Source organism: Lepidochelys kempii, chromosome 8 (genome assembly GCF_965140265.1).
Source record: "Lepidochelys kempii isolate rLepKem1 chromosome 8, rLepKem1.hap2, whole genome shotgun sequence".
Lineage (NCBI taxonomy): Eukaryota > Metazoa > Chordata > Testudines > Cheloniidae > Lepidochelys > Lepidochelys kempii.
Window position 1 is genome coordinate 54493195 of NC_133263.1, and position 22761 is coordinate 54515955.

The 22761-nt window shown below is 44.5% G+C and overlaps 1 protein-coding gene across 4 annotated transcripts in view; it reads right to left on the reverse strand.

Moving 5' to 3' along the window:
• The window catches only part of RGS8 (regulator of G protein signaling 8), a 35878-nt gene extending 14003 nt beyond the window's left edge, over positions 1-21875 (reverse strand). The window contains exons 1-5 of one of the 4 annotated variants that reach the window (XM_073356605.1): positions 21557-21646; positions 14526-14627; positions 13250-13308; positions 8862-8963; positions 8040-8104 (exon numbers count right to left, since the gene is read on the reverse strand). In XM_073356605.1, coding sequence (XP_073212706.1) covers positions 8040-8104; positions 8862-8963; positions 13250-13308; positions 14526-14603 — 304 coding nt within the window. In that variant the 5' untranslated portion in view covers positions 14604-14627; positions 21557-21646. Of the gene's footprint in view, positions 1-8039; positions 8105-8861; positions 8964-11469; positions 11594-13249; positions 13309-14525; positions 14628-21556 lie in introns of those variants that run through there. The other 3 variants (XM_073356604.1, XM_073356603.1, XM_073356606.1) reach the window with 3 other exon arrangements.
• Between the last annotated feature and the right edge of the window lie 886 nt (positions 21876-22761).

Sequence of the window (22761 nt, forward strand, 5' to 3'; positions counted from 1 at the left end):
CACCTGCCCTTAGCGTGAAGCCGTGTTGTCTGATAACTCAGCTCTTTGGCCAGAGGCTGTTGGTTTCATAGACAAGCACCAACTTCTAGGTCTCTAGCATCCCCCTCTGCAGTATCTAGCTCCTATCATTGGGCGCACTCAGAAACCGCCAGGTGAGCTGTCCCTAACGGGACAGAGTACACACAGCTTGGCTGGAACCACTCAGGATCAAATTCTTTAGGACAGCTCAGCCCTGTGACACATACCTTTATTTACAAAGATTTAGATGAAGATCAAGTGAGCAAGGATAATAAAAAAGGCTTACGTATAAAACATGCTTCTTAGAGTCTAAGCTTAACTCGAACTGGCTAAAATCCTTGTCTAAGCAATTTCTCACCTAAGGCCTCCCAGCATCACTAGCCCAATATGGCCAGGATCCAAATTTTATGGATACAAGAAGTGCGGTCCTTTTAGCTCCTCAGTGAAGGATAAGAAAGGCATCCTTTCCCCCTCCTCTTTTAGGCCAGCCAATCTTTGAAGTGCACTCCCATACAAGCCTCTTCTCCCCTGTTGCTAGTTTGTGTTCCCCCTGTTTGTTTCATATCTCCACCATCAACGTGTCTTTCCTGTTGATTTCACATGCGAATATGGTTTCCATTGTTTTGGCTTAATTTACATGTGACAGAGGGATGTACATATTCTCTCCTGTCTGGAAAAAAAACTATTTGTCAACTCGTCCTGGTTACATAATTTAACACCTACTTTAGTAGGTACACGTAACTCCTTGCACAGTGACCATACATACATCTCTTAATGCTTATGATGACCACTATGATATAAGCTTTCACTGGATACCTCACACAACAGTCTTTATCGATAAAAACCATGGCAGCAATTTTGTTCCATGTAGTGAGTGTGTCAGACATGATAGGAGTTGCTGAACACTGAACCCTTTGCCAGTTGGCATTGAGGGGTTGTGAGGGCACAGCCTGTGAGAGTGAACAACAGATTACTGTGCACTGTAAGACAGCTTCCATACTGTAATGCTGCCCTGCAGCTTAGGGTAGGAAGGGAAGAAGGGAATTGGAGAAGAGCACTAGAACTAACAGAAGTGCCAGGGTGGATTTAGGTCTATAGAATGTTGTTCCCTGAGTCGGACCTTGGCCTCCATGCTGAGTTTAAGACCTGCACACTCATGAAGAGAATCATGGAAGCGTTACTTACCAAAGGAGGTCAATATCTTTGTTTCAAAGCACTTCTCACCCAAATGAGGGGACTCTGGCAGCACAGTATCCCCAGGACTATGTCAGGTTCAGTACTGACTTGAACAGAAAACCATCATCTACTGAGTCACCTACTGAAGTATCAATTAAAGAAGCACGGAAGCTAGGAAGTGTGATATATAAACTACATATCAAAGATAAAGTGAAGAAAAAAGAACAGCACTGGGAGTCTTCAGATGGCACAGCACAGTGCATCCTTAGAATATACAGACCACCATCTCCAAGGACATGGCACTTTAAGAAGGTATAGGTGTACTTATTTAGGGGCATGATCCTTTAAAATAGTTCTAGTATACTTATTCAGGCATCTGACTCCAAAAAGCTTTGGGTGTAGGGATTACCTGAAACCAAATGGGGAAGCGATTACTGTTGGAGCAGACCTAATGAAGACACTGCAAAGAATTCCTCTAATGGGGGAGAGCATCAAAGCCCATAAGAGGACCAGATCTGGAAGGAATTTGCAAGTCTGTGAGAGCAAAGCAGGGCTGTCCTTAGGCATAACCAGCATATGCGGCTGCGTAGGGCACCCAGAAATTTGGAGCACCACTGTGACCATAGGTACCGACTTCTCATCTTGCCAGGGGGTACTCGACACCACCCTTCTGCTCCAGGCCCCACCCCCACCCCACCTTGTCCCCTGAGTGTGCCCCGTCCCCACTCCCCCCCATCCCTCCCGGAGCTTGAACGCCATAAATCAGCTGTTCGCGGCACTCAGGAAGCACTGGGAGGGAGGGGGAGAAGTTGGTAAGCAGGGGGCCGCTGGCACGCAAGAGGCATGGCAGGGGGAAGGAGGGGAGCTTGGTGCTGGTGGGTGCTCTGCACCCACTAAATTTTCTCCGTGGGAGCTCCAGCCCCGGAGCACCCACACACGGAGTCCGCACCTATGACGGGGACAGCAGGTAAGAGCGGGTCGATCCCCCCACATCCAGCATGCGCTGCAGCCTCCTTCCTAGGCAGAAGGCAGGGGCTGGATTCATAGAGCCAAATGCACCAGCATTGGGGCACCAGTTGCACTGAGATGGGGCAGTATAGGGGCACCAGTATTCACAGAGCCAAATGCGCTAGCGTAGGGGCACCAGTTGTGCCAGCATAGGGGCACCAGTTTAATAATACTGTGTAGGGCCCCATAAATCCTACGAATGACCCAGGAGCAGAGCAGCGAAAGGCTAGTCCATTCTCCTTTCACTCTTACTCTGTGAACACAAGCCAGGTCCCAAAGTCATTACTTGGGTTTTACTCACGTCTCATTCGGCCATGATTCCCATTGACTTCAGTGGGAGTTTAGCCTCAGCCTCACTAAGGACTTCAGTTTATGTCCCTGTGTACCTGCTCCACCTTCATGCTGATCCCTAGAGCTGTAAGGCGCACCGCGGATCTTGGGGAGGGATTGTGCTAAGTATACTTATTTCCCAGACAATTATCTTTTTCCGAGATCCTCCTGGGGTGCTAAGGCTCCCCCTGTGCTCCCAACACAGGGATGTGCCTAAAAGTATAATCTAACCTATGAAACTATAATCTAGCCCTGTATGCTTTAAGTAATTATCATATTTGGCACTTATGTCACTGATTTACAGTGCTGTACAAACATTAATGCATCCCCACAGTTCATCTGTGAACTAGATAAGTATTATTACTGTCCTTGTGTAGATGGGGGCAGTAAAGCAGGCACGTTCATAAATTTTCCCAAGGTCAGTAACAGAGCTGTAGTTAGAACTCAAAGAGTTCCTCACAACCAACGTTGTGTTCATTCCCTTAGAACGTGGAGAGTAGATTGACTAGAGCAATAAGGGTTGAAAGGAAGGAGCTCTGCAGGCTAGTGAATGATGAGTGGCAACTAAGGAAGGCCTCAACATCTTGAGAAGATCCAAGACTAAAGGCTTAAATCATTCAGGCAGACAGCCTAATCGCCAGGAGTCTAGCCAATGCTGGAACGCGAAGATTAATGATTATTTATGTAATGTTTGTATTTCATGCCATAGATGTGATTGGCACTTAACCTAGGAAACAAAGGCATAGGTTGAGATTTTTAAAGATATTCAGGTGTTTCTGCACTTAGCACTGCAATGCCTATGTTTCATTTTTCAAAAGGAATTTAGACACTTAGGGGTCTAAATACTGCCCTGTTGACGCTGAATGAGGTGAGGGTACAGGAACATTTCTTATCCTAGTAATTGCTTTGATGAATTTTAGACTCATGTCAGTAGCACAAAGCAGGTACAGTGCTGTCCTAGCTCAAAAAGAGCCAGAAGGAGATGGGAATCTATGGGAAGAAGGGCAAAGAGTGATCAAGAAAAGGCAGAAAAAGGATAATATGTCAGAAGAGCACAGAGATCACACAGTACGGAGGAGGGAAAAATAACTGTCACAAAACTAAAAAGGAAACATACATGAAGGTTTTTCCATGTCTCTTTGTTGAAAACAGATTGAGGGTTTAAGGACAGTTTGTCCTGGTGGATATTGGACAAATGACAAGCCACGTGTCCAGCCCCGTGAGAGATACAGAACAAGATGCGCCATTGCTTGCATCTCCGCTGGCATACTGTCAAAAGGAATCTCCATCTGGCTGGCCAGACCATGTCTCCTGGGCATGAGATACAGAGAGAGGCTACTCTTCTGTCACTTACTGAACACACACTCTCCAGGCCAGACCAAGCTCCCGTCTCATGGGAGTCATCATTAACCTTAATGGCATGAACTGGGAAAAAAATGTCCAAAAACAGCACATTAAAGTCACTTCCTGGTAAATGTACTAAAAGCACGTCGCATTGACTACAGAATCCCCTTCCTATGCTACCGAACTTCCCTGAGGTTTTCTCCTCACTACTTGCTTTTAGAAAATGAAAATTTGACATTATTGTGCACTATGCAGAGCTCTCTGTCCTGTCCCTGGCAAACAAGGAGTTAATAGCAACTCAGGTGCTCCAGGGCAGAGCCATAGGAGCAGTTGCTCCTGGCTTGAGAAGGTAGAGACTGCCTGGGAGAAGGTTGTTCCCTGGGCCAGTGCAGCCCCAAGCCAAGGGAATATTTGTGTATTATGTTTTGAGGTTTTTCTGTGATGGGAAGAGAGAGCACTTGCTGCAAAAGGGGAGCTGGCTGGCTAATCCTGTGCTTCTGAACTGCTCTGCATCTCCAGCAGGTAGATACGCCGCATTAAGTTGTTTACCTGAAAGTATCAACAGAATTAAGACTTCAGCCACTCTTAACCGGTTGGCAGCAGTTCCTTTAAAACAGTGTTAGAATGATGGAGGTGGAGTCACGTGCTAAATCCCCAGACTAATGCTAAAGACAGATGCCTGCTGCAGAGCTGTGTATGATTAGAAGCACATGAGTTGTGCTGCCTCCCTTGTTCCTGATCACGTTCCAGTGTCAATGCTGATGTCTTTTTATATGATCTGCAGACTAGACAGTTGGAATCATTCCATTTCCTTTATCCAGTAGGGCATTGCCCATCCTGGGAGACCCTAGAGACATGGAACTAATTCACTGGTGACCTATGACCCCTTTGTAACAGCATAGCTGGCCTAAAAGGGCTTCCGAGCAGCCAGAAGCTCTCTTCCCTGCCAGGAATACCCCTGGTGCAGTTGAACTCCCCAACAAGCACAGAGGTGACCCCACTGGTTCTACAGCCCCATGACCCCACAAGAGCCCCCGATGCAGGAATACAGGGCAGGTGGGGGTATGGCTCAGTGTTTCAATGCTGTGGCTTTTCCTAAGATGCTGCAAGTCCCATAGGGGCCATGGCGGCCAGGACAGAAGGTAAGGGCTGCCCTAACCTGCACTGGAGGGCTGCATGGCAGCAACCCCAGGATAGGAAAAGCACAAGCCAACTTCCCCTCAGTCCCTCAGCTAGCCTCCATGCTGGTGCAAAGATGAATCACGTCCAGAATGAGAACGCTGCATATTATTTAAGAAAATAACATGATCCCTGGTCAAGATTGCGATCAGAGAGCCCCCAAAGAGAGGGGTTCTGAGTAGAGATTGTTGGGGAGGGGTAGGAGAGAGCGAGCGCAATGGATCTCCTTAAGTTCTGGTATCATTCTGGAACCAGATTTTATTGGAAACATAGCACCTTTTAACTAAGGTCCTAGACTCCACTCAAGAGACCCTCTCCTGAAAGTATTATGTAGAGATTAAATGTTACTATAAAGTTCACTAAAGCAATTCAAGCAGCAGCCTCTCATACTTCAGTTGCTATTTTACAAAGGTAAATGAGCTGATATTACGCATAGAGACTGCATGATGCTCTGTTAGAGGCCTTTTTGGAATGTCTCCACCTGCAGCCTCTTTGTAGTCTCATTGTATGTGGCAACAAGAGGTTCAGAAGTTCCAAAAAAGAATACTGACTCTCTAGGTACAGTGTCGACCTCCTTACCTTGGCAATACTCATTGAATTGTTATGAGGGTCTCAAGATTGTATCATTTTAGTAACATTTAATTCCTCCCTTTGATCTGAAAAATACCTCTCTGCTTCCTTCCAGTATATCCCTGGAGGGACAGCTTGGAGTTGGCTCCCCTCTGTCATTCAATTCCTGAGCACTGTCTATGCCATAACACGCCATTACATCAAGGAATTGTTTGGTCTGAAGAGGCCCAAAACCTCATTCCAGGTTTAACTTTGACTGTGGCAGGTGAAAACTGTGAGTCAACAACGTTATTCCAAGTGAATTAGCAAACCATAACTAATTCTTAACCCCTCTGAAATTTACCCAGGAGTTTCCATTCCAGAACAGACCAGTGGTCTATCTAGTGAAGCAATGATCTATGCCAGATGCTTCAGAGATAATGTGATACCTGCATAACACTATAAAGCAAAGAGAAAATTTATTTCTGAGCCCAGCTGGTGATCATATGCCCCAGAGCATGAGCTGATATTACGCTAGCAAACACTGTTCACACGGGCAGTCATAAGGAAATTTGATATAGTTCTCTCCTTTTTTGCCACTAGCTGTAGGCGCTTAGCTGAAAATGTTCACTAGGGACAGTCACACAGAAATGCTAGAGTAGACACAAGACTTCTTTATCTCTCTGACCTTAAGACAATGTTTGTTCATGCGTGCTACTTAATGGGGGGGGGGGGGGAATGCAGATAACTCATGCTTTGTTCTGCTTCCACAATGAATCTTAGGCAGTTCCATTGCCTTTTAATGTAATGTAGTTATGAAAATGAAAATACCTACTATGGTTACCACAAGATAATCCCTTTCACTCAAAGGTCTGTGGGCCAAGCACTGCTCTTGTTTACATTGGTATAATTCTAGAGTAACGCAGTTGACGTCAATGGAGTTACTTCAAATTTGTATCAGTTTAACTGAGAGCAGGTTTTGACCCTCACATTTGCAATTCCAGAGGCTTCTGGTACAAAACAGAATGTAGAGTATTCCATGGTAAGGGGGGTTATTAAATTACTGATATTTCACTGTTCACTGGGTAACTCTACAGGGCCATTATTAGAAACTCCGCTTTTGTCATCACACACCATATAGTTACCACAATGACTTCCTATTCTAGATATGGGAGAAAGCTGGTGTCTCAGCAAGCCCTGTGCGGTAGCTGCTAAAAATGCTGACATTTTTATGGTACCCACTGTATGATGTTCTAAGGCTGGAGCCACATCAACCAGCTAAAAGGGAAACTATTTCTATAATTTCATCACATATAATCTTATCTACTTAGCTTTTGTAACAGAAGCATACTCTTGTATACTACATGCCTTACCTTTCTTAATGTCCTAACTTATGCTCAGGGGTAACATAGGACTATGACAATATTAGAGCTGGGCAAAAAAAAAATTGGATATTGACAAAAGTTTTCCATGATATTTTGGGTTTTGACCAAAAAAGAGGTTTTAAAAAGTTGAATATTTTCCCCTAGCTGCAAAAATGATATGCTCAGTGAATTATTGTTGGTGAAATAATACAGCATCTTTTCATCCATGGATCTCAAAGCAGTTTACAGTCATCAATTAATTCCCAACCAAAAACACTGGGGTTTCAATGGGGTTCAGGGGGGGAAAAAAAAGGTCAGTCTAAACACTTAAGGAGTCCAGCCCGTTCCCTCCTGAAAATATAAGCCTTCACCACACACTCTCACCCCTCTTAGTTTACACTGCTCACACAATCTCAGTTTGCCCCCTTGTTTCATGCTGTAATGAAAAAATGCTATTGGATATACACCGCTAATTTGTTAAAGGTGTAGAAAAGATTGTGAAAGGAGGCAGTCCCAGGTTCCGTTCCACGATATCAGAATTCCATAGCTTCCCAGCAGGATGCGTTGGTGGAGCAGAATAATATTTTTATAAACAGAATTGGAATGATTGATCAGTTTAGTGGTATGAAGTGTGATGATTACATCGTTCAGTATGGTTTGTGTTTGTAGAACATTCACACTTGTATGTTTAACTATAGGTTATACCATGTAACAACTAAAATATGTCATTTTTGTAATGAGCAAAGCTATATGCTGGAATGTTCAAAGTCACATAGGGGAATTGAATGCCCACTGGATTTCCCATTAACATTAATGGGAACTGGGCAGCCAGATCCCCCAGGCGGGTTTGAAAATTTCAGCCACAGTGTATGTTAGTGTTATAGTACACACTCCCTCCCAGCATGTTCTTGTGATATTGCCCTGATTCCTTAATTATGGATGGTTAAGATAGACAGACAGTTATGCAGAGATCCACTGAGGGTCCTTGTGCCATCTAATACGATTCTTCACATTTGAACTACAGTAAATATTTGTGAAAGAGGATGGAGGTAGAATGTAGCTTCTACTCACATTTATGGGACAAGAGACTGTCAAACGAATCTGCCCATCTTGTGGCTTCTTCTGTTGATAATCTTCTAAAAGAAAGGAAATGACAATCACAAATAGTCTATTACAGATAGCCTTCTGGTGCAACTTGCCCGGGAAGGGCTGGACAAGACACCAGATGTTTTAGACCAGGACTTTGTATCAACCAAAGTAGAGGCAATCACTGAGGAATTAATCCCAAGTTTTACACAAGTCCTAGTACATGCTGATACAGGACTCTTTGGAGGTGTGGAGGTCTAGTTGTTTTAGCTAAACCTTAACGCAAGCTGGATGCATTCAATAAAGCTGTTTGTTCTTGACTTTAATCATGAAACTTAGCAGATCAGTTAAATGCCTCCAGTGTTGTAGAGCATAATAGGGCTATGGATTGAAGATGCTGATCACCTGTTATGCAGAGGTGACTGCTCATATTTAGACTAGTAATAACAATGGGCCAAATTCTGTCCTCAGATAAATGCACACAACTCCCATTTGTATCAGGGGGGTGGTATGCATGTTCTATCTGAGAATTTGCTCCAATTTATCCATGATGCAAGTATTTTCTAACAGAGCTGGTGCTGTTTCAAATTCCGTGGGTTTCTGTCTTCCTTTTGGGAAAAGCAGATCTCCAAAGATTTGGGGATTTTTCATTGCTTGCTCTCAAAAGATTAAATTAATTATTTTTCAGGAATGTTCAGTGCTAAAACCAATTCCAGTTGCAGGGATTGGGGTTCAAAGCTTACAAAGTACAATGAAAGGAAGGAAATACAAATAGAAAGGGAAGGAGAATGGTGCATCTGTACTCACTTCAAAGCCCGGTTGGGCTTATCTGGAAGAATGGCTGTGAAATCATTACATGAGTCTGATTTGTGAGACAGGCAGCCCAGGCGAGTTCTCATCCCTCTGTTCCTGTAATCAGTACGGGATAGGGGTGCAGGCAGGGGAGAACCAGAGACGGTGACAATTACAAGACTAGCCAGAGTTGTACAATGCAAGATCTCAGTGACTTTTTATCTAATGAGGCCCCCAAGCAAGGGTTCTGAGGGTTTAGCCAAACATCTTCAATGAAGGCTGAGAGATAGCTAGGATGGTTTTTTGTTTGGGCAGATAGGACTAAAACAGTGGTTCTCAAACTTTTGTACTGGTGACCCCTTTCACATAGCAAGCCTCTGAGTGCAACTCCCCTTATAAATTAAAAACACTTTTAAATATATTTAACACCATTATAAATGCTGGAGGCAAAGAGGGGTCCGGGGTGGAGGCTGACAGCTCACAACCCCCCGCCATGTAATAACCCTGGAACCCCCTGAGGGGTCCCATCCCCCAGTTTGGGAACCCCTGGACTAAAATATCAGAACAGAGTCTCCAGTAATTAAAGCCCTTGCTTTGTAGCTCACAAGTCAGTAAGTCAGAATGGTGAATCAGTGTGAAAGGCCACAGGCTTGGAATGGTTTCTTGTGGCGCTCTTCTCTGGATGATAGAAGGGGGAACTAGGCAGCTGTGCCAGAAATCAGTCACCACTTTTCACCAGTGCAAGGATGGTACAAATACTATGAGCACTTGCAGTTAGGGGGGCATAAAGGATTAGAGGGAGCAGGTGGGCGCTGCAAATGACCCTCTAATACAGAATCATAAAGGCCTGGCAGGATTCTGGATGGGATCTGTAAATTCAGAGTGACAAGGACTAGTGGACTAGAGATAAATTTCATCCACTATAGATTTATCTGTGCAAGGATTTACTCTATCATTTGCTCTCTAAAACATGTTCCACAGATTTCACCCTTTCCCACCTCGTAACCATTCCCACCCCTCCAGTGGGGTGGGAGACACGTGCACAACACCCAATTATTACATAACAATCTCACTGGGAAAACTTGGGTGGAGAGGCATCAAACAGGAAGGTGAGAGCAATTGCCACTGTACAGGAACAGTCCTATTTTGGCACTGTCCCCTCTCAAACAAATAAATATTGGTTAATAGTTTTACAACATGGTTTGAAAGAGCAAGAAATGCATAATCCATTACTCCTCTCTCCAACCCGAAAAGCATCTCGGCTAATGGATTCTCCCAACACTAAATGAGAGCACCTTCTCCTGCGGATGAGAATTGGAGAATTCAATAATTCAGCCCACGCTCTTCCGATACTGGACCCAACCCTGACCTGGAAAGACCCTCTTCTTTTAACTCTTCTGCAAAACAGATTGATAAAGCTTTCCATGACTGCAGAGGGAAGCATAACATTCTTCCATTCCATATATAATATTTTTTCCGAACACATTGGTGCTAGTCCCTGAGCCAGTTTGCATTGTGCCCACTTTTTTTCCTTCTTTATCACTCTCAGATAGTTCCTATTATGCATGTTTTAATATAATTTTAGAGCAAATTAAATATTAATTGAATGCAATGATTGTCTCCCTGGCACAATATGGACAGCTTGTAGCATTAACTATGGCAAAATATTGAGATCCTTAGTTACAGGCATTGGTGGACGACATCAAAACATGGACATGTGACCAAAGATCTCAGGACAAAATTCCACAAGGACTCTAAACGTTGATGCAGAAACATTCCCTGTAAAATGCTATCTCTCAACTATGCTGAGGACTCCGATGCTGTTGCGTCTAATCTATGAGCTTTTTAATGCTTTTTCCACCAGTCACCCCCAACCTTCATCCTTCCTGCAATGCCTGTTCCAGCAGACTCTGTGAAAGGCTCATGAATTGCTCAGCAGAGGTGCGACACACATTACCGCAATGCTGGTTAAATTTCTCTGATGTCTGAGATCAAGGGACTGCAGCAGGGAATAACAGTACAAGAAAGACAGAGATGCTGCTGCACAAGGAGGATCTCATTTTTGACGGAATATTGAGCCTAAGGTTTTGACTTCCAAGGAAGGACGCGGAAGGGGAAGAAGGAAATGGAATCCATGGGAAATGGAGAAGCAAGGGAAGGTCAGGAGGGGAAGAGGTACATTGGAATGAGCTTAAAGGCTTATCAGACAAGGGAGAGGGTTACAGGGTGGGAAGGGGTGAAGAATGGATCCTTTCTTTTCAGTTACCTCCATGGAATCAGTAAGGCATCCATGCAGGCATCCAGTTACAGTTAACCCTTTAATTGGCCGGCTTGTAGGGCGGCCAGTGCTGTTTGCAGGAGATAAGACTGCGGGGAGGAGGGATTTACTGTTTCATGTCCTGTCCCTTAAAATCAAAGAATCCTCTGTAAAAGGAGGGACAGCTGTTCTCAACCCATTTAATTCTCTTGCCTCCTAGAAGGGAATGTTGGATTTTCAGTGAAAACCATTCAGAGTTGAAGGTTGGTCATAGCAGGAAATTTAATCCTCTCCTTTAATCCCCAGAACCAAGGTTCTAGTCCAGCTTCAGGTCTAAGTGAAATGAGTTTGGTGGTGTCAGCTCACCGCTGAATGGCAGGAGTTGACATAACAGTACGTTTCATTCAACACAATTGGCAGTCTTTGCTCAATGGGCTCAGCTCAGGACTGAGCTGGCTAAGACCAAACTACTTCTTGCCCCTGTCATCCCTCTAGGTCATGGTTGATGTTACTGACCAGGCATCCTGGAAAAGCTGGCACTGCAACTAACCTGTAAATAAAATAACACAAGGACTTCACCCTTCTGTAGGGGCTGATCCTTTAACCACTACAGGCTCGAACATTCACACACAATATAAAAGCTAATTCCTGATGCATCTAATCATTTGGACTCTTGGAGCCTGTGCAGTCTGTGAATGGCTGAGGAGAAGGAGAAAAGAGCAGAGGAAATGGACAACCTTTGGCACAGGGCCAGCTTGTTCCTCTGCCTTGTCACTGAATCTCATTCCAGGGAGGAAGGCCAGGTTCCACCAGGAAGGAAGCTGATGGGACACATAATGGATAAATGCTGTCTCCCTGGTGCACACAGTATAGTTGCTTCCTAGTGACCATGAGAGAGGAGAAATACCTGATAACCTCCCTATCTTCTTACCCAAAGAAGGCACCCAAGCAGAAGACAAAAGAGCAGAAGAGAGAGGAGATTGTCTGGGGAGGAGTGGGGTGCCCACCTTCTTCGGGCCTGAAGAATTCCCAAGGCTACTGCTGCCAAATGCAGCATCCATTTTAAGACCTGATTACGTTAAAAATGCACAAAGCTTCTTCCCCACTAAACTAATGGAGAAGGGATTGCATTACATGCCAGTGAGTGCATTTCCTTAATCCCCACTCTGACCGTCTGCCTTCCATTGTGTTTTAGCTGAAACCAATCCCTATAATTCCCTAAGCCCCTTTGAATTTCCTTATTAACACAACCTCACTCGGATGTGAAACCAAAGCATGTGAACCCCGCGATTCCAGTAGCCAGGATTTTTCTTCCCCATTGCCAGGCTGGCATTGGTCATTGAGGGCAGAGCTGGGCAGCTGCTGGTGCTCCTCTCCCACACAACCCCACACGTTCATGCACTTGAGTTCTACCACGAAAATGCTCTGCACTCTTCTGGGCTCCTGATTTATGACAGTTCCACCCCATCCTCACTGTCCCTCGCCATCATCCATAATGTTCCCTTCCCTCTACCACAGCCACCTTTCCTGCTGATGCCACAGCTGACCACTGGAGAACTTCTCTCTGACCAATGTATTTCTCTCTTCATTGCTGGAATGATGACCCAAGATAGCTAATGAGGGCAAACCTGAGGCTCTGGTGATCTCTCTTTTCCCCAGTCTTTTAAACCTACCAGTAATTCTCTCTGCTGCAGGTACAGCCAATTGTTTACACCTTAATAAATCCAATATGTGACTCTGTGAAACTGGTCCCAGTAGGAATCCATCCATGGATCTTACTCCCACCACACACCCCATCTCTTTTCCCACCCTATAATAGAACTCCAGTGCAGAGAGGAATTGCCAGCATCTTCCAGTGCATGTTTTGAGGATGCTATTTGGGGGCAGAGGAGGGGGAGTTTGTTTTGATCATGGCACCCAACTTCAGCAAGATGACATTGTAGAGTCACCACAGGACAAGAAAAATGAAGCCATCCCAGGGGAGAAAACTAATAATGCTGAGGTTTAAAAAGGAAGAGCAGAGATTTCCAAAGAGACTGCAAGAGATTAAGAACATCCATCAATATATGTAGAAAGCCAGATGAATTGAACATGGATAAGGCATTCCAGACAGACAGACAGACAGAGACAGAGAAAAGATACTCACTGCCTTTGACCTGTCCTCACGACCTGTGGTTCTTTGCCAATTGTGTGATCGGAGAGGCTCTACGGAGAGAATAGAGCAGTCTTTTAAGAGGCAGAAAGTCACACTCAGACACACCTCCCCATCCCCACTTTCTCCGAGCAGCAGCACAGCTGAAAGCAGCTCTCCTATCTGTGTCACATCCAGTAAACACTAAAGCAGCCTAACCCAGCAGACTGAGGCTTGGCTACACTAATACTGCAGAGCCGGCTCACACATCTCATTGGTGGGATTTCAGAATAGCCCACCTGATCAGAACACTTTGTTGCATCCTTCATCCTCCTCCTCCTCATTAACCTGAACACAAATCCCTTAGCTTCTATTACATTAAAATAATCCACCGCTTGGCATATTCTGTATATGAGAAAGGTTCACAGGGAGAATTCAGATGGGATTCCCCTGCAAACATTCTCTGTTGTTGTTACCCTGATTAAATTGGAATAAAGCATCAACCTGCATTGTCGTAAAAAAACCCTCCTCTGAGGTTGGGACAGGTTATTGTTTTCAGATCATAGGTCACAGAGCTCTTTCCACAGACAGCTGCTGACAGAAAAGGTACTGGAGAGTGTAATTAAAGAGTCCTGTTGTCATCAAAACCAAATCAAATCTATTAAAAAGCAAGGAAGGCTCCTTATTGGATGTAATGTGATAAATGCAGAGCTAGTAAAAAATCCCCCCCTGGCAGGTTACAGATGTGAATTTCCTTTCCATCCCATGAAGACCTGCTATTATCTCACATTCTCTCATACCACTTCTCACCTGACTTTTACTAACAACCCAAATTCCCTGCCCTCCCACACAGAGCCACCAGTGTCTCACTTTCTGTTTTCTCGTCTCTTCCTCTATTACAGATCCAAATTCCCCTCTCTCGTCATATACAGACTGATGAACTCTTCCATCCTTGTGCCCTCAGGCCTGAACTGGCAGAGGGGATAGACAAGGGGAGACGTTTTCAAAAGCAACTAAGTGACTTGAAAGTCAGTGGCGCGTGTCCTCCTAAGTCACTTTTTAAAATCGTACGTTGGGTGACTTAACAGGTCTTTTTGCCTCTCTAACTTCTGTGAGGCTGTGATGACCTGTTCTTATCCCACTTCCTTCTCTACCACATGCCAACCCTTTAATACAGATCCTAACCAATATTCTCAGAAAAGCTGCAAAATGTCTCCCTTGGCCACAAAAACATACAATTACTACTCTTTCCCGTCATTGTCTGGAACCGGTATTCTGTCGAAAGCCTCACCTGCCCCTCTTTCTTTAGTAAAGACTTCTGGCTTTTGTGTTCTTTGTAGCCCCAGCTTGAAGCATATCCTGAGACCATATGTGATTATATGGGCAGAATCTACTGAGAAAAGATTTATGATGGATATAAAAATTATTTAAGCAAATATAAGAGCCATTCTAGCTTTTCATCTTGGAATTATTCCTTTATAACCTGGAGTTCTCAGGGAAGTGATTTATCTATTCTCAGCTCAGTACACAATACTCCAGGCTGTGATGATGCTGATTGATCAGGCCTCAGTTTCACCAGGAACCAGGAACTGAACCAACGTGGTGGCTGATATAAGACGTTTGTCATCCAGTGTGAGAGGCTGAGGCTCATAGTGTGCAAATGGTGTTGATAAGGTGGGTGAATTTGTTCAAACTAAATGACAACCAGCATGAGCCTTTGCCCAAATCCAAACCAAATTCAAAACAACGTTGCAGACAGCTCAGTGAACATTTAGCTTGTCATTTTCACTATTCTGTGCTTCTTCCTACTTCTGTCTGGGCTATTGCAATACAATGAGGTGTTATTTTTGCAATGACAAAAAAGCCAAATGTTGAGGGCTCTTCAACACAACTTCTAGACCAACAAAAAAACCCATTTTTGAAAGTCCAGCTCCAGCATCCAGACTTTTTGACTTTACTTTGATCTGAATCAAACAAAATCTCTGAGCCACCTGTCCTGGATGTATAATGAATCTGGAGATTATGGTGTGAGTCTTCCCTCTGTTACATCAGATTTTACATCATGTGAACTCCATTGACGTCAACAGTGTAACAGAGTAGAGAATCAAGCCTGTAATTTGCCTTATTGATTCTCCAGGTTAGTGTTGTTAATGCAAAAGTGGGTTATTGGGCAGCCCCAGAATAACCGTGGAGACTGATACTTCTCTCCATTACTTTCCTGGTCAGGATTGAGTTAATCAGGAACAAACTATGTGCACTGGGTTGATAGATGCGGCTTGGCAAATGTAATTAAATTGAAGATAAAGAGAATTATATTTTGCAGTGTAATATTTTAGAAAGCCTCTGTGAGGTAGGAGAAGGGTTTATAGCAAATTCCTTCTACAATGGCCCTTGTGTTTTTGTTTTAGCAGATGTACTATGCTGGCTTCTATTTAAAAGCTTTTAATAAAACAGCCATTTAAATATTAAATTTGAATACCATCCAACATTTTAAATCTCTTTAAGAAATCTTTTACAGCAATTTCCTCATGGCCTAATAGCAAATACACAAAACATAAATGTGTGGTATTGAGATGAGGTTATCAGGGAGACTCTATGGACACAAGGAATCACTGGACAGGACAGAAGGTCATTTACTGGCTCAACAATCTAATCTCTACCATCAAGCTCTTTCCTTCAGGTCCCTCTGCACCTTCTGTAAACTCAAATGTCTCCCTTCCTCCTTTATGTCGCTAATGTTTTGCCCATGGCAAGCTGACAACATCCCCCAAATTTATGATATGAACTTACAACTGGTTGTCACCCCCTCGGCATGCCTTTGGCTTGCCCCACTATGTGAAAACTCTTCTAGAACAACTATGTCCATTGCGTCTCCTGTTGTCCCAGACTATGGCTTGAGCCACTGAGCTGCCAAGTGAAAGTGAATGGTCACCGTCGTGAGGAAATGTGCTTCCTAGAGAACAGCAGCCTTTGTTTCTGAAACTGCTACCTGGCCCAGGATTGCAGCTTTGATGGTCTTGTAGTCAGTGGCAGCAGCCTCTCTCAGGGCCTGATATGTAACTTGTGCTTCTCCCACATTCCTCCTTCCACTGAGTAAGGACAGAGTAGTACTCTGCTCAGAGGTATCGCAGAAGTCCTAAAGGATATCATCTGATCCAATCATAGACAGGGAAGAGATGGCATTCACTGGCATTTTGGAGGGTGTTCCTGAGTTAATGAACTTCTTTACTTGGGCTACAGGTCTATACCTGTTTGACTCAAATAATCTCTTGTACCTAGTCATTTAAACAGGCTTTTTTCCCCCTTCCAGTTTGGAAGTATGTGTGCATGTGATTTTTGTTGTTGTTGTTTTGGGGGCAGGGGGTTGTTTGCTTAAGGGTCCATATGCCTTTGTTTATCTCTGTTATGGTATGGTTAACTAGCCTCCCTGTTGATTCTAAAGATTTTAAATTCCTCACCTCACTGCTGATTTTAAGGTCTTCTCGGTTAGCTTGCTTATGTTATTGAAATCTCCCTTTCTAAAGTATAGTGTCACCATGCTACATTTTTGTGCAATCCCTCCTCTGAGGATGTTAAACTTAATGAGACTGTAGGCATTATTACCTAGTGAATAGTTACTTCTGTGTCCCCTGCATTGTTTAGGAATAAGTGGCAAGTAACCTTTCCTATTGTGTACTCTACAACTAGCTGTTCCAAGAAGCACTTTTTCAAGATGCCAAGAAATTGCTTCCCTAAACCTTGTTCCACGGTGACATCTGACCAACTTCTGTCCAAATAGCTGAAGTCACCCATGATTAAATTTTAATTAGTCTTTGTTGCCTCTTTGATCTCTGTGGGAAGAGGTCAGAAGAGCCTGAGGGCTTGCCCTGGAGGACTAGCTTGCATTGATTGTTGTATCGCAGCACTGCCCTGCTGTCACACTGGGGCTAGCTGCACACTATTCAGCCTAACTAGATGAGGCTGCATTTGTGGGTCCTATTCTGACTTCTGCCATGAGTAATATACGACTGAGAGCTTTGTGCTTGGATGGAGAGCAGGTTAAAAGGAACAAATAGTTTTGACCTGGAGCTAAAGCTCTGGAACAGACAAACCCTGAGGAAGTCTAAATTGGTGTAATTTAGTAGTTGAATAGTAGACGTGATAAGTTACATCAGTTTAGATTCTCTTAGAAACTCTTATTTTGACTCATCTCTGAATTTGGGCCACTGTTTGGATATGTTTGCTTTGACTTTTTTCCTTTTCTCTGCCTCTCCTGTTTATTTTGCTTTCCCTTCTTCATCTCTCTTTCCTTCTGTCTCTAACCTTTTCTTCTTCCTTTTTTCTCTATTCCCATCGTTCCCTCACTGTTATACCTCCTTGCCACTCTCTTCTCACTCAGTGCCTTGCCATTTTCAGCTTTGTATCACTATCCTAAAACCATCTGAATTGGCCACAGGGGGATTCTCCCACTGTAGTGGGGACCTTGGGTGGTGCAGAGATGCCATAATGGCTCCTATGGCACCCCACCTCCCTCATGAGGCTGTTCAAACATACCCAGAAACCAAATTGGCACCTGGGTGGGCCCAGGATCAAGGGACTGCAAACATAGTTTAGTGCACTCTTTAATCCCTCTTCTGGAGTGGTGCTGAGCTCTTCTCAGCCACGGTTCACAATTAGGGCCTAAGGAACATCTCTAGTGTTAAACATTAGAATCACTCTCCGTGTCTGATGTCTAATACGAGAAGTCCTCCTAGAGATCTCTGTTTGGACAGTGCCATGTTGTTTTGGGGTTGGGGTGAAGCAGATTGGGATTGCAGCAAAGGTCACACTCTTGCAGCCTGAAATTAACCCTCCAGTTGACAGAACAGTGAATTAAAACACTAAATAAAAAGGTGATTTATAATATGTGAGAAGGGCCCTGTGAGAAATCCACCAAGTGGGATCTATATTGGTACTATTTTTGACTGGCATGCATAGCCAAAGTTTGGGGCCCTGTAGCCTGTTTTCACTAGGAGGAGAAATTGATGATAGCACCAGGTATTTTCTTTAGTGCAATTTTGTTTATTTACAAAGATTGTACATAAAGTCCTGTTTCCCTGAACACAGCAGGAATCAAACAGCAGAAGAGTTTCTTTGCTTGCTGTTCCAAACCTGCCTATTCCAGCAGCACTCTGCACCCCAAAAAAGCCTTGTCTCTTAACTTTCTCATATGGCCACATTACCAGTGCTTTTGTTACTGTCTGCTTAGCTTTTTGGCCACTTCTGTCTCTCCTTGCTCCTGCTCTCACACACCGACAGAAACCATTGCGCCAGTCCAAGCCCTAGCCCCTGCATTTAAAAACCCCTTGGGCCATGTGGTTCTGCTTCTCCTTAAGTTTTCCTGTGTGCCTGTATTCTGGGTACTACTTCTGTTTTTTCAAATACTTCTTTACTTTTAATCTGAATGAAAGGTAGCACTTTCACCCAATCCATAACAACAAGATTTAACCCAGCTCACAACAATACAAACGGGTCAGAAAACATCTGAGGCTCTAGTTTAAAGCTTTGTAAATGCTTCTACTCCCTTTAGACCTAGGAGAGAGTGTGAAGTGCAGGTATTGGGCTGGGGAAGGCAGGACAGACTTTGGGACTGCATACTGGGTAGAGGTAGGTAGGAAAGCACCAGGGCTCATCCTGTGCTGGGAAGGGAGGTAGGAGAGCACAGGGCTACAGAATTCCTTGAAAATTAAAGACCATATTAAAAATACAAATATGAGATACATAAAATATGATCCATAGGTTTGTCTTTCTGTGTTCAGTTTGAGAGTGCCAGCTATTTAAATTCTTCCCCTGTGTCAATGACAAAAGCATCTCCTGGACTGTCTCTGGCATCATGCTGTGATTGATGTAGCAGAACAAATCTCTCTAACTGCTAGTTGGCTTCTGACCACAGCCTGTGTGCTCAGGATTCAGTCTCACTGATTCCTCCAGGCAGGCAGAATGAAAAATCAACAGCGAGGCAGCAAGTAAGGCTCCCTGAGTGGTAACGGCATTTGCATTGGAATGGAGCAGCTGAGATTCCCCTTAAATGTGATGTCTGTACGTACACACACGAGTGTGTGCACGTGCGTGTGCATTTTGGAGATGATGCTGGCATGTGTGGAGCAGAGATGCTGAAAATATTTATCCTGACATAGGTCTGTTCAGTGTCATCTTGGAGTCCTCCCCAGCTTTCAGCCTCACTGATGCTGCTGATGTCAATATGGCAGTATCTAAACTGCAACTGGCATGAACCCCTGTAAAATGGGGTTTATCGTGGAAACTCTGACAGACTCTTGCTGGAAATGTACAAGTTATAACAAGTTATAAGTACAAATTATATTTGGTAGAGCCTGCTAGATGAGGGAGCAGAAGCAAAAACTGCTACACACTTTTACATGCGCTTTGACATCAGATACACATCAGACAGTGGGGTTTGCTGGATGCTGCAGTTAACTTGATACTTCCAGACAATTCAGGGAGACCCTGACTGACCTAGAGTTTCCAATAGAAGGGTATAATTACACTGAACACCGTATAAACTAGCAAGGTCACCAAATACCCAACTTCAGGCTGACACCTGGAGGTTGCAGTTGCATCCCATTACAGGCCCAAGCGATGTGCAATTAGAAATCCATTTAATAGGGATGGCAGCTATGTCCGCATGCTCTTATCAGACCCGTCACCCACAGGACACACAAGCCCCATCTATAGAGTGGTTAGGGCTGTTGACCACTCTTCAGAGGTGCAAGCTGGCACAGCAGACACAGCTCTCAATCCAGCAAAGGACTTAAGCACATGCTTAACTTCAATGGGCAACTCCCATTATTCAGTTTAAGCACATACTTAAGTGCTTTGCTGGATCAGGATCTTAATGTGCCATCTTTCATCTGCAGAGATCACTGTTCAAACCTGGAATAGGACATAAATGAAATGCGCTAGATGGGCTCACCCTGTTCTCCAGGAGATCTTTTTCCTCCCCCAAAAAAACCAGAAACCACTATTTAGCTCAATTCTCTGCTCAGGAGGCTGGAGTGGAATAGCAGGAGTATCACAGATCTGGACTGAGGTACACTGGCAGAGCTGTGATTTGCAGGATTTGCATGCATTATTCCAGCCCTAATGATTAAACACCCACAGCGTTGTGTAGAAAGCTTTCAAAGTAACTGTCCAGGCTAGTCCCACTGACTATTATCCAGCATTATTAGTTTCTGTGTAGGAGAAGCCTTGAGGTGGAAAAAGAAGCATGCTACAGAGCGGTGGCATGGTGCAGTGAGGGAGGGGTGTGGGGTTTCAGTACCAGAACAGCAGGATTCACATTGGTCAGAACTGAGGTGCATTAGTAGAGCTGTGTGGGCGCCTGCCACTAGAATAACAAGATTAATATGGGTCAGGAGTGAGGTGAATCGGTGGGAAGCCATATTGAGAAGCTTGTGTAGACTTCAGTGCTACTGGCCCCTCTTATTTCATGACCACTCTAATTTACCAAATTTCACCCCCAAGCACCAAACATAAAACAAAAATATGGAAATTGTTACGACAGAGTAGTAGTTATCCAACAGCCAGTATGGTGGGTTGAGACAACCCTCTTGGACTAGATCTCGCCTGCTCCCCCACAACTCTCCTACCATCTGCATGTTTACACTACATCGAGCACTTGGCATAGTTCTGTCACCTCCGACACTCTCCTTTCACTCAAATTAGTTTTATTTTTAATTAACTGAGCAGTGGTGTTAATCACGGGTGTTAGTCACAATGGCATGAATAAATTGGAAGCCGAGTATTTAAAAGAAAATATGATCCATCCTTGTAAAGAAAAAAAATATGAATGAAACTAAAAATATAGTGAAGACCTTGTAACTATAGCTACCAGGATAAATTATTGTTATTCTAGAAGTGTAAAAAGACCACAGCTAATCCACTTGAAACAGATATCTAGAACCAGAGTCCAAGCTTCTAGTACGGGCCCTGGCAAGGCTTGGGGAGGCATGAAATGGGGGGAATCGGAGGAAATACACAGCTCTTGCTGCAATTGCTAATTGGAAACAGTGTCTAGACTTTTTAGGCCATTCATAAGAGGCCCCAGAAAGATTAACATACCAACAGAAGCGGTACGGTGACATTAATTGTGGTGACAGTCAATGCGGCTCTCTCCCCCACCCCTTTGCAGGCCCATTGTTCACCACAGGAATTGGTGCTAGAATAAAGAAAAAGTCAACACCAAGGAGATTACATCTGAGCTGAGAACTAAGAGGCCTGTAGCCCTGTTACACAGAGGCCTTTCCCAGAAGCTTCCCTACATAATAACGAACTCCTAGGTCTTACCTGTCTTGTAGCTGTCAGCATGGTGGTGGCTATGTAGTTTTGGCAGGTGCTTGATGGGCATGGCTTGTCGAGGCTCTGAATGACAGGGTCTGCAGCCTCCTGGTACATCGGGGAGCGTGAAGAGTAGCCAGCCTGACCACAGTTATCTCTAGAATAACTGCAGCACCGTGCTACTCTCCTAGCTTCCTAGCGCTGCATCTCATGAAAAGAACAAGAGCTGGTGGAAGGAGGAGGGGGTTACGAAGGAGAGAGAAGGGGGAGAAGAGAGAGAGAGAGAGAGAGGACGCTCTCGCAGATGCATACACACACAGTGGATAGAGACACACAGAGACTTGTGCAGGATGGCACAGCCTGTCTAGCTCTCATTATTCCAGTGCACTGGCTGCTGCCTAAGGCTCACTCCCCAGAATTCACTTGTTTCTGCATACGGTGGTGGGAAAGGGGAGGGGAGAATGATTCCCAGGCGGTCACTGGAGGATGGGAAGAAAGGAGGGTTAGGACTTACCTGGTTTTTGGCTTATTAACTTGGGAAGGAAAGGGCTATGCTAGAGGTGAGAAATAGAGACTGTTGTTATAGGAAACAGTGGGTGGTTGTGCTCATACTTCTAGATTCTGTTTGCTTTATCTCCAGGAGAACGTGAAAGCCTGAGCACAGCTGAAGAACGGGGGATGGGTTAGGGCTACCCTGGCTCCAGAGCCACCAAAGATATGGGCACCCAGAGACAACCAGGATAGTGTGCTGTGCACACCTGCTGAACCAGGGTCATATAGCTCTCAGCTGCTGCCTATGGTCCCTTTTGCCTGGGTCATGCCATAATGGGACCAAAGGGATTGAGTGGAGCACCCTGGAGCAGGATGTATTTCCTCCCCTTCAGCTGCTGCAGCAGACAACAGCAAACAGCTGTGTGTGATGCCATCTGTCTGGCCATAGGCTCGATGCTCCTCCAACAATGGTCCCCGAATCCCAGGGATCCTGCCATAATCCTCCCCAGGGAAAGGCACAGACTGCCCCTCTCTTTGTGTTTAGGGTGGGATTTTCAAAGTCCCATTACAAGTAAGTGGGTCTTGTGCTCCTATCTCATTTAGGCACTTCTGAAAATCCCACCTTTATTCCTCTTTATTCAGCTCTAACGGTGCACTGCCTGGATGGGCTGGATCTAGCTTTGGACAGTTGGTTTACTCATGAGGATAAAAAGAAATGGGTG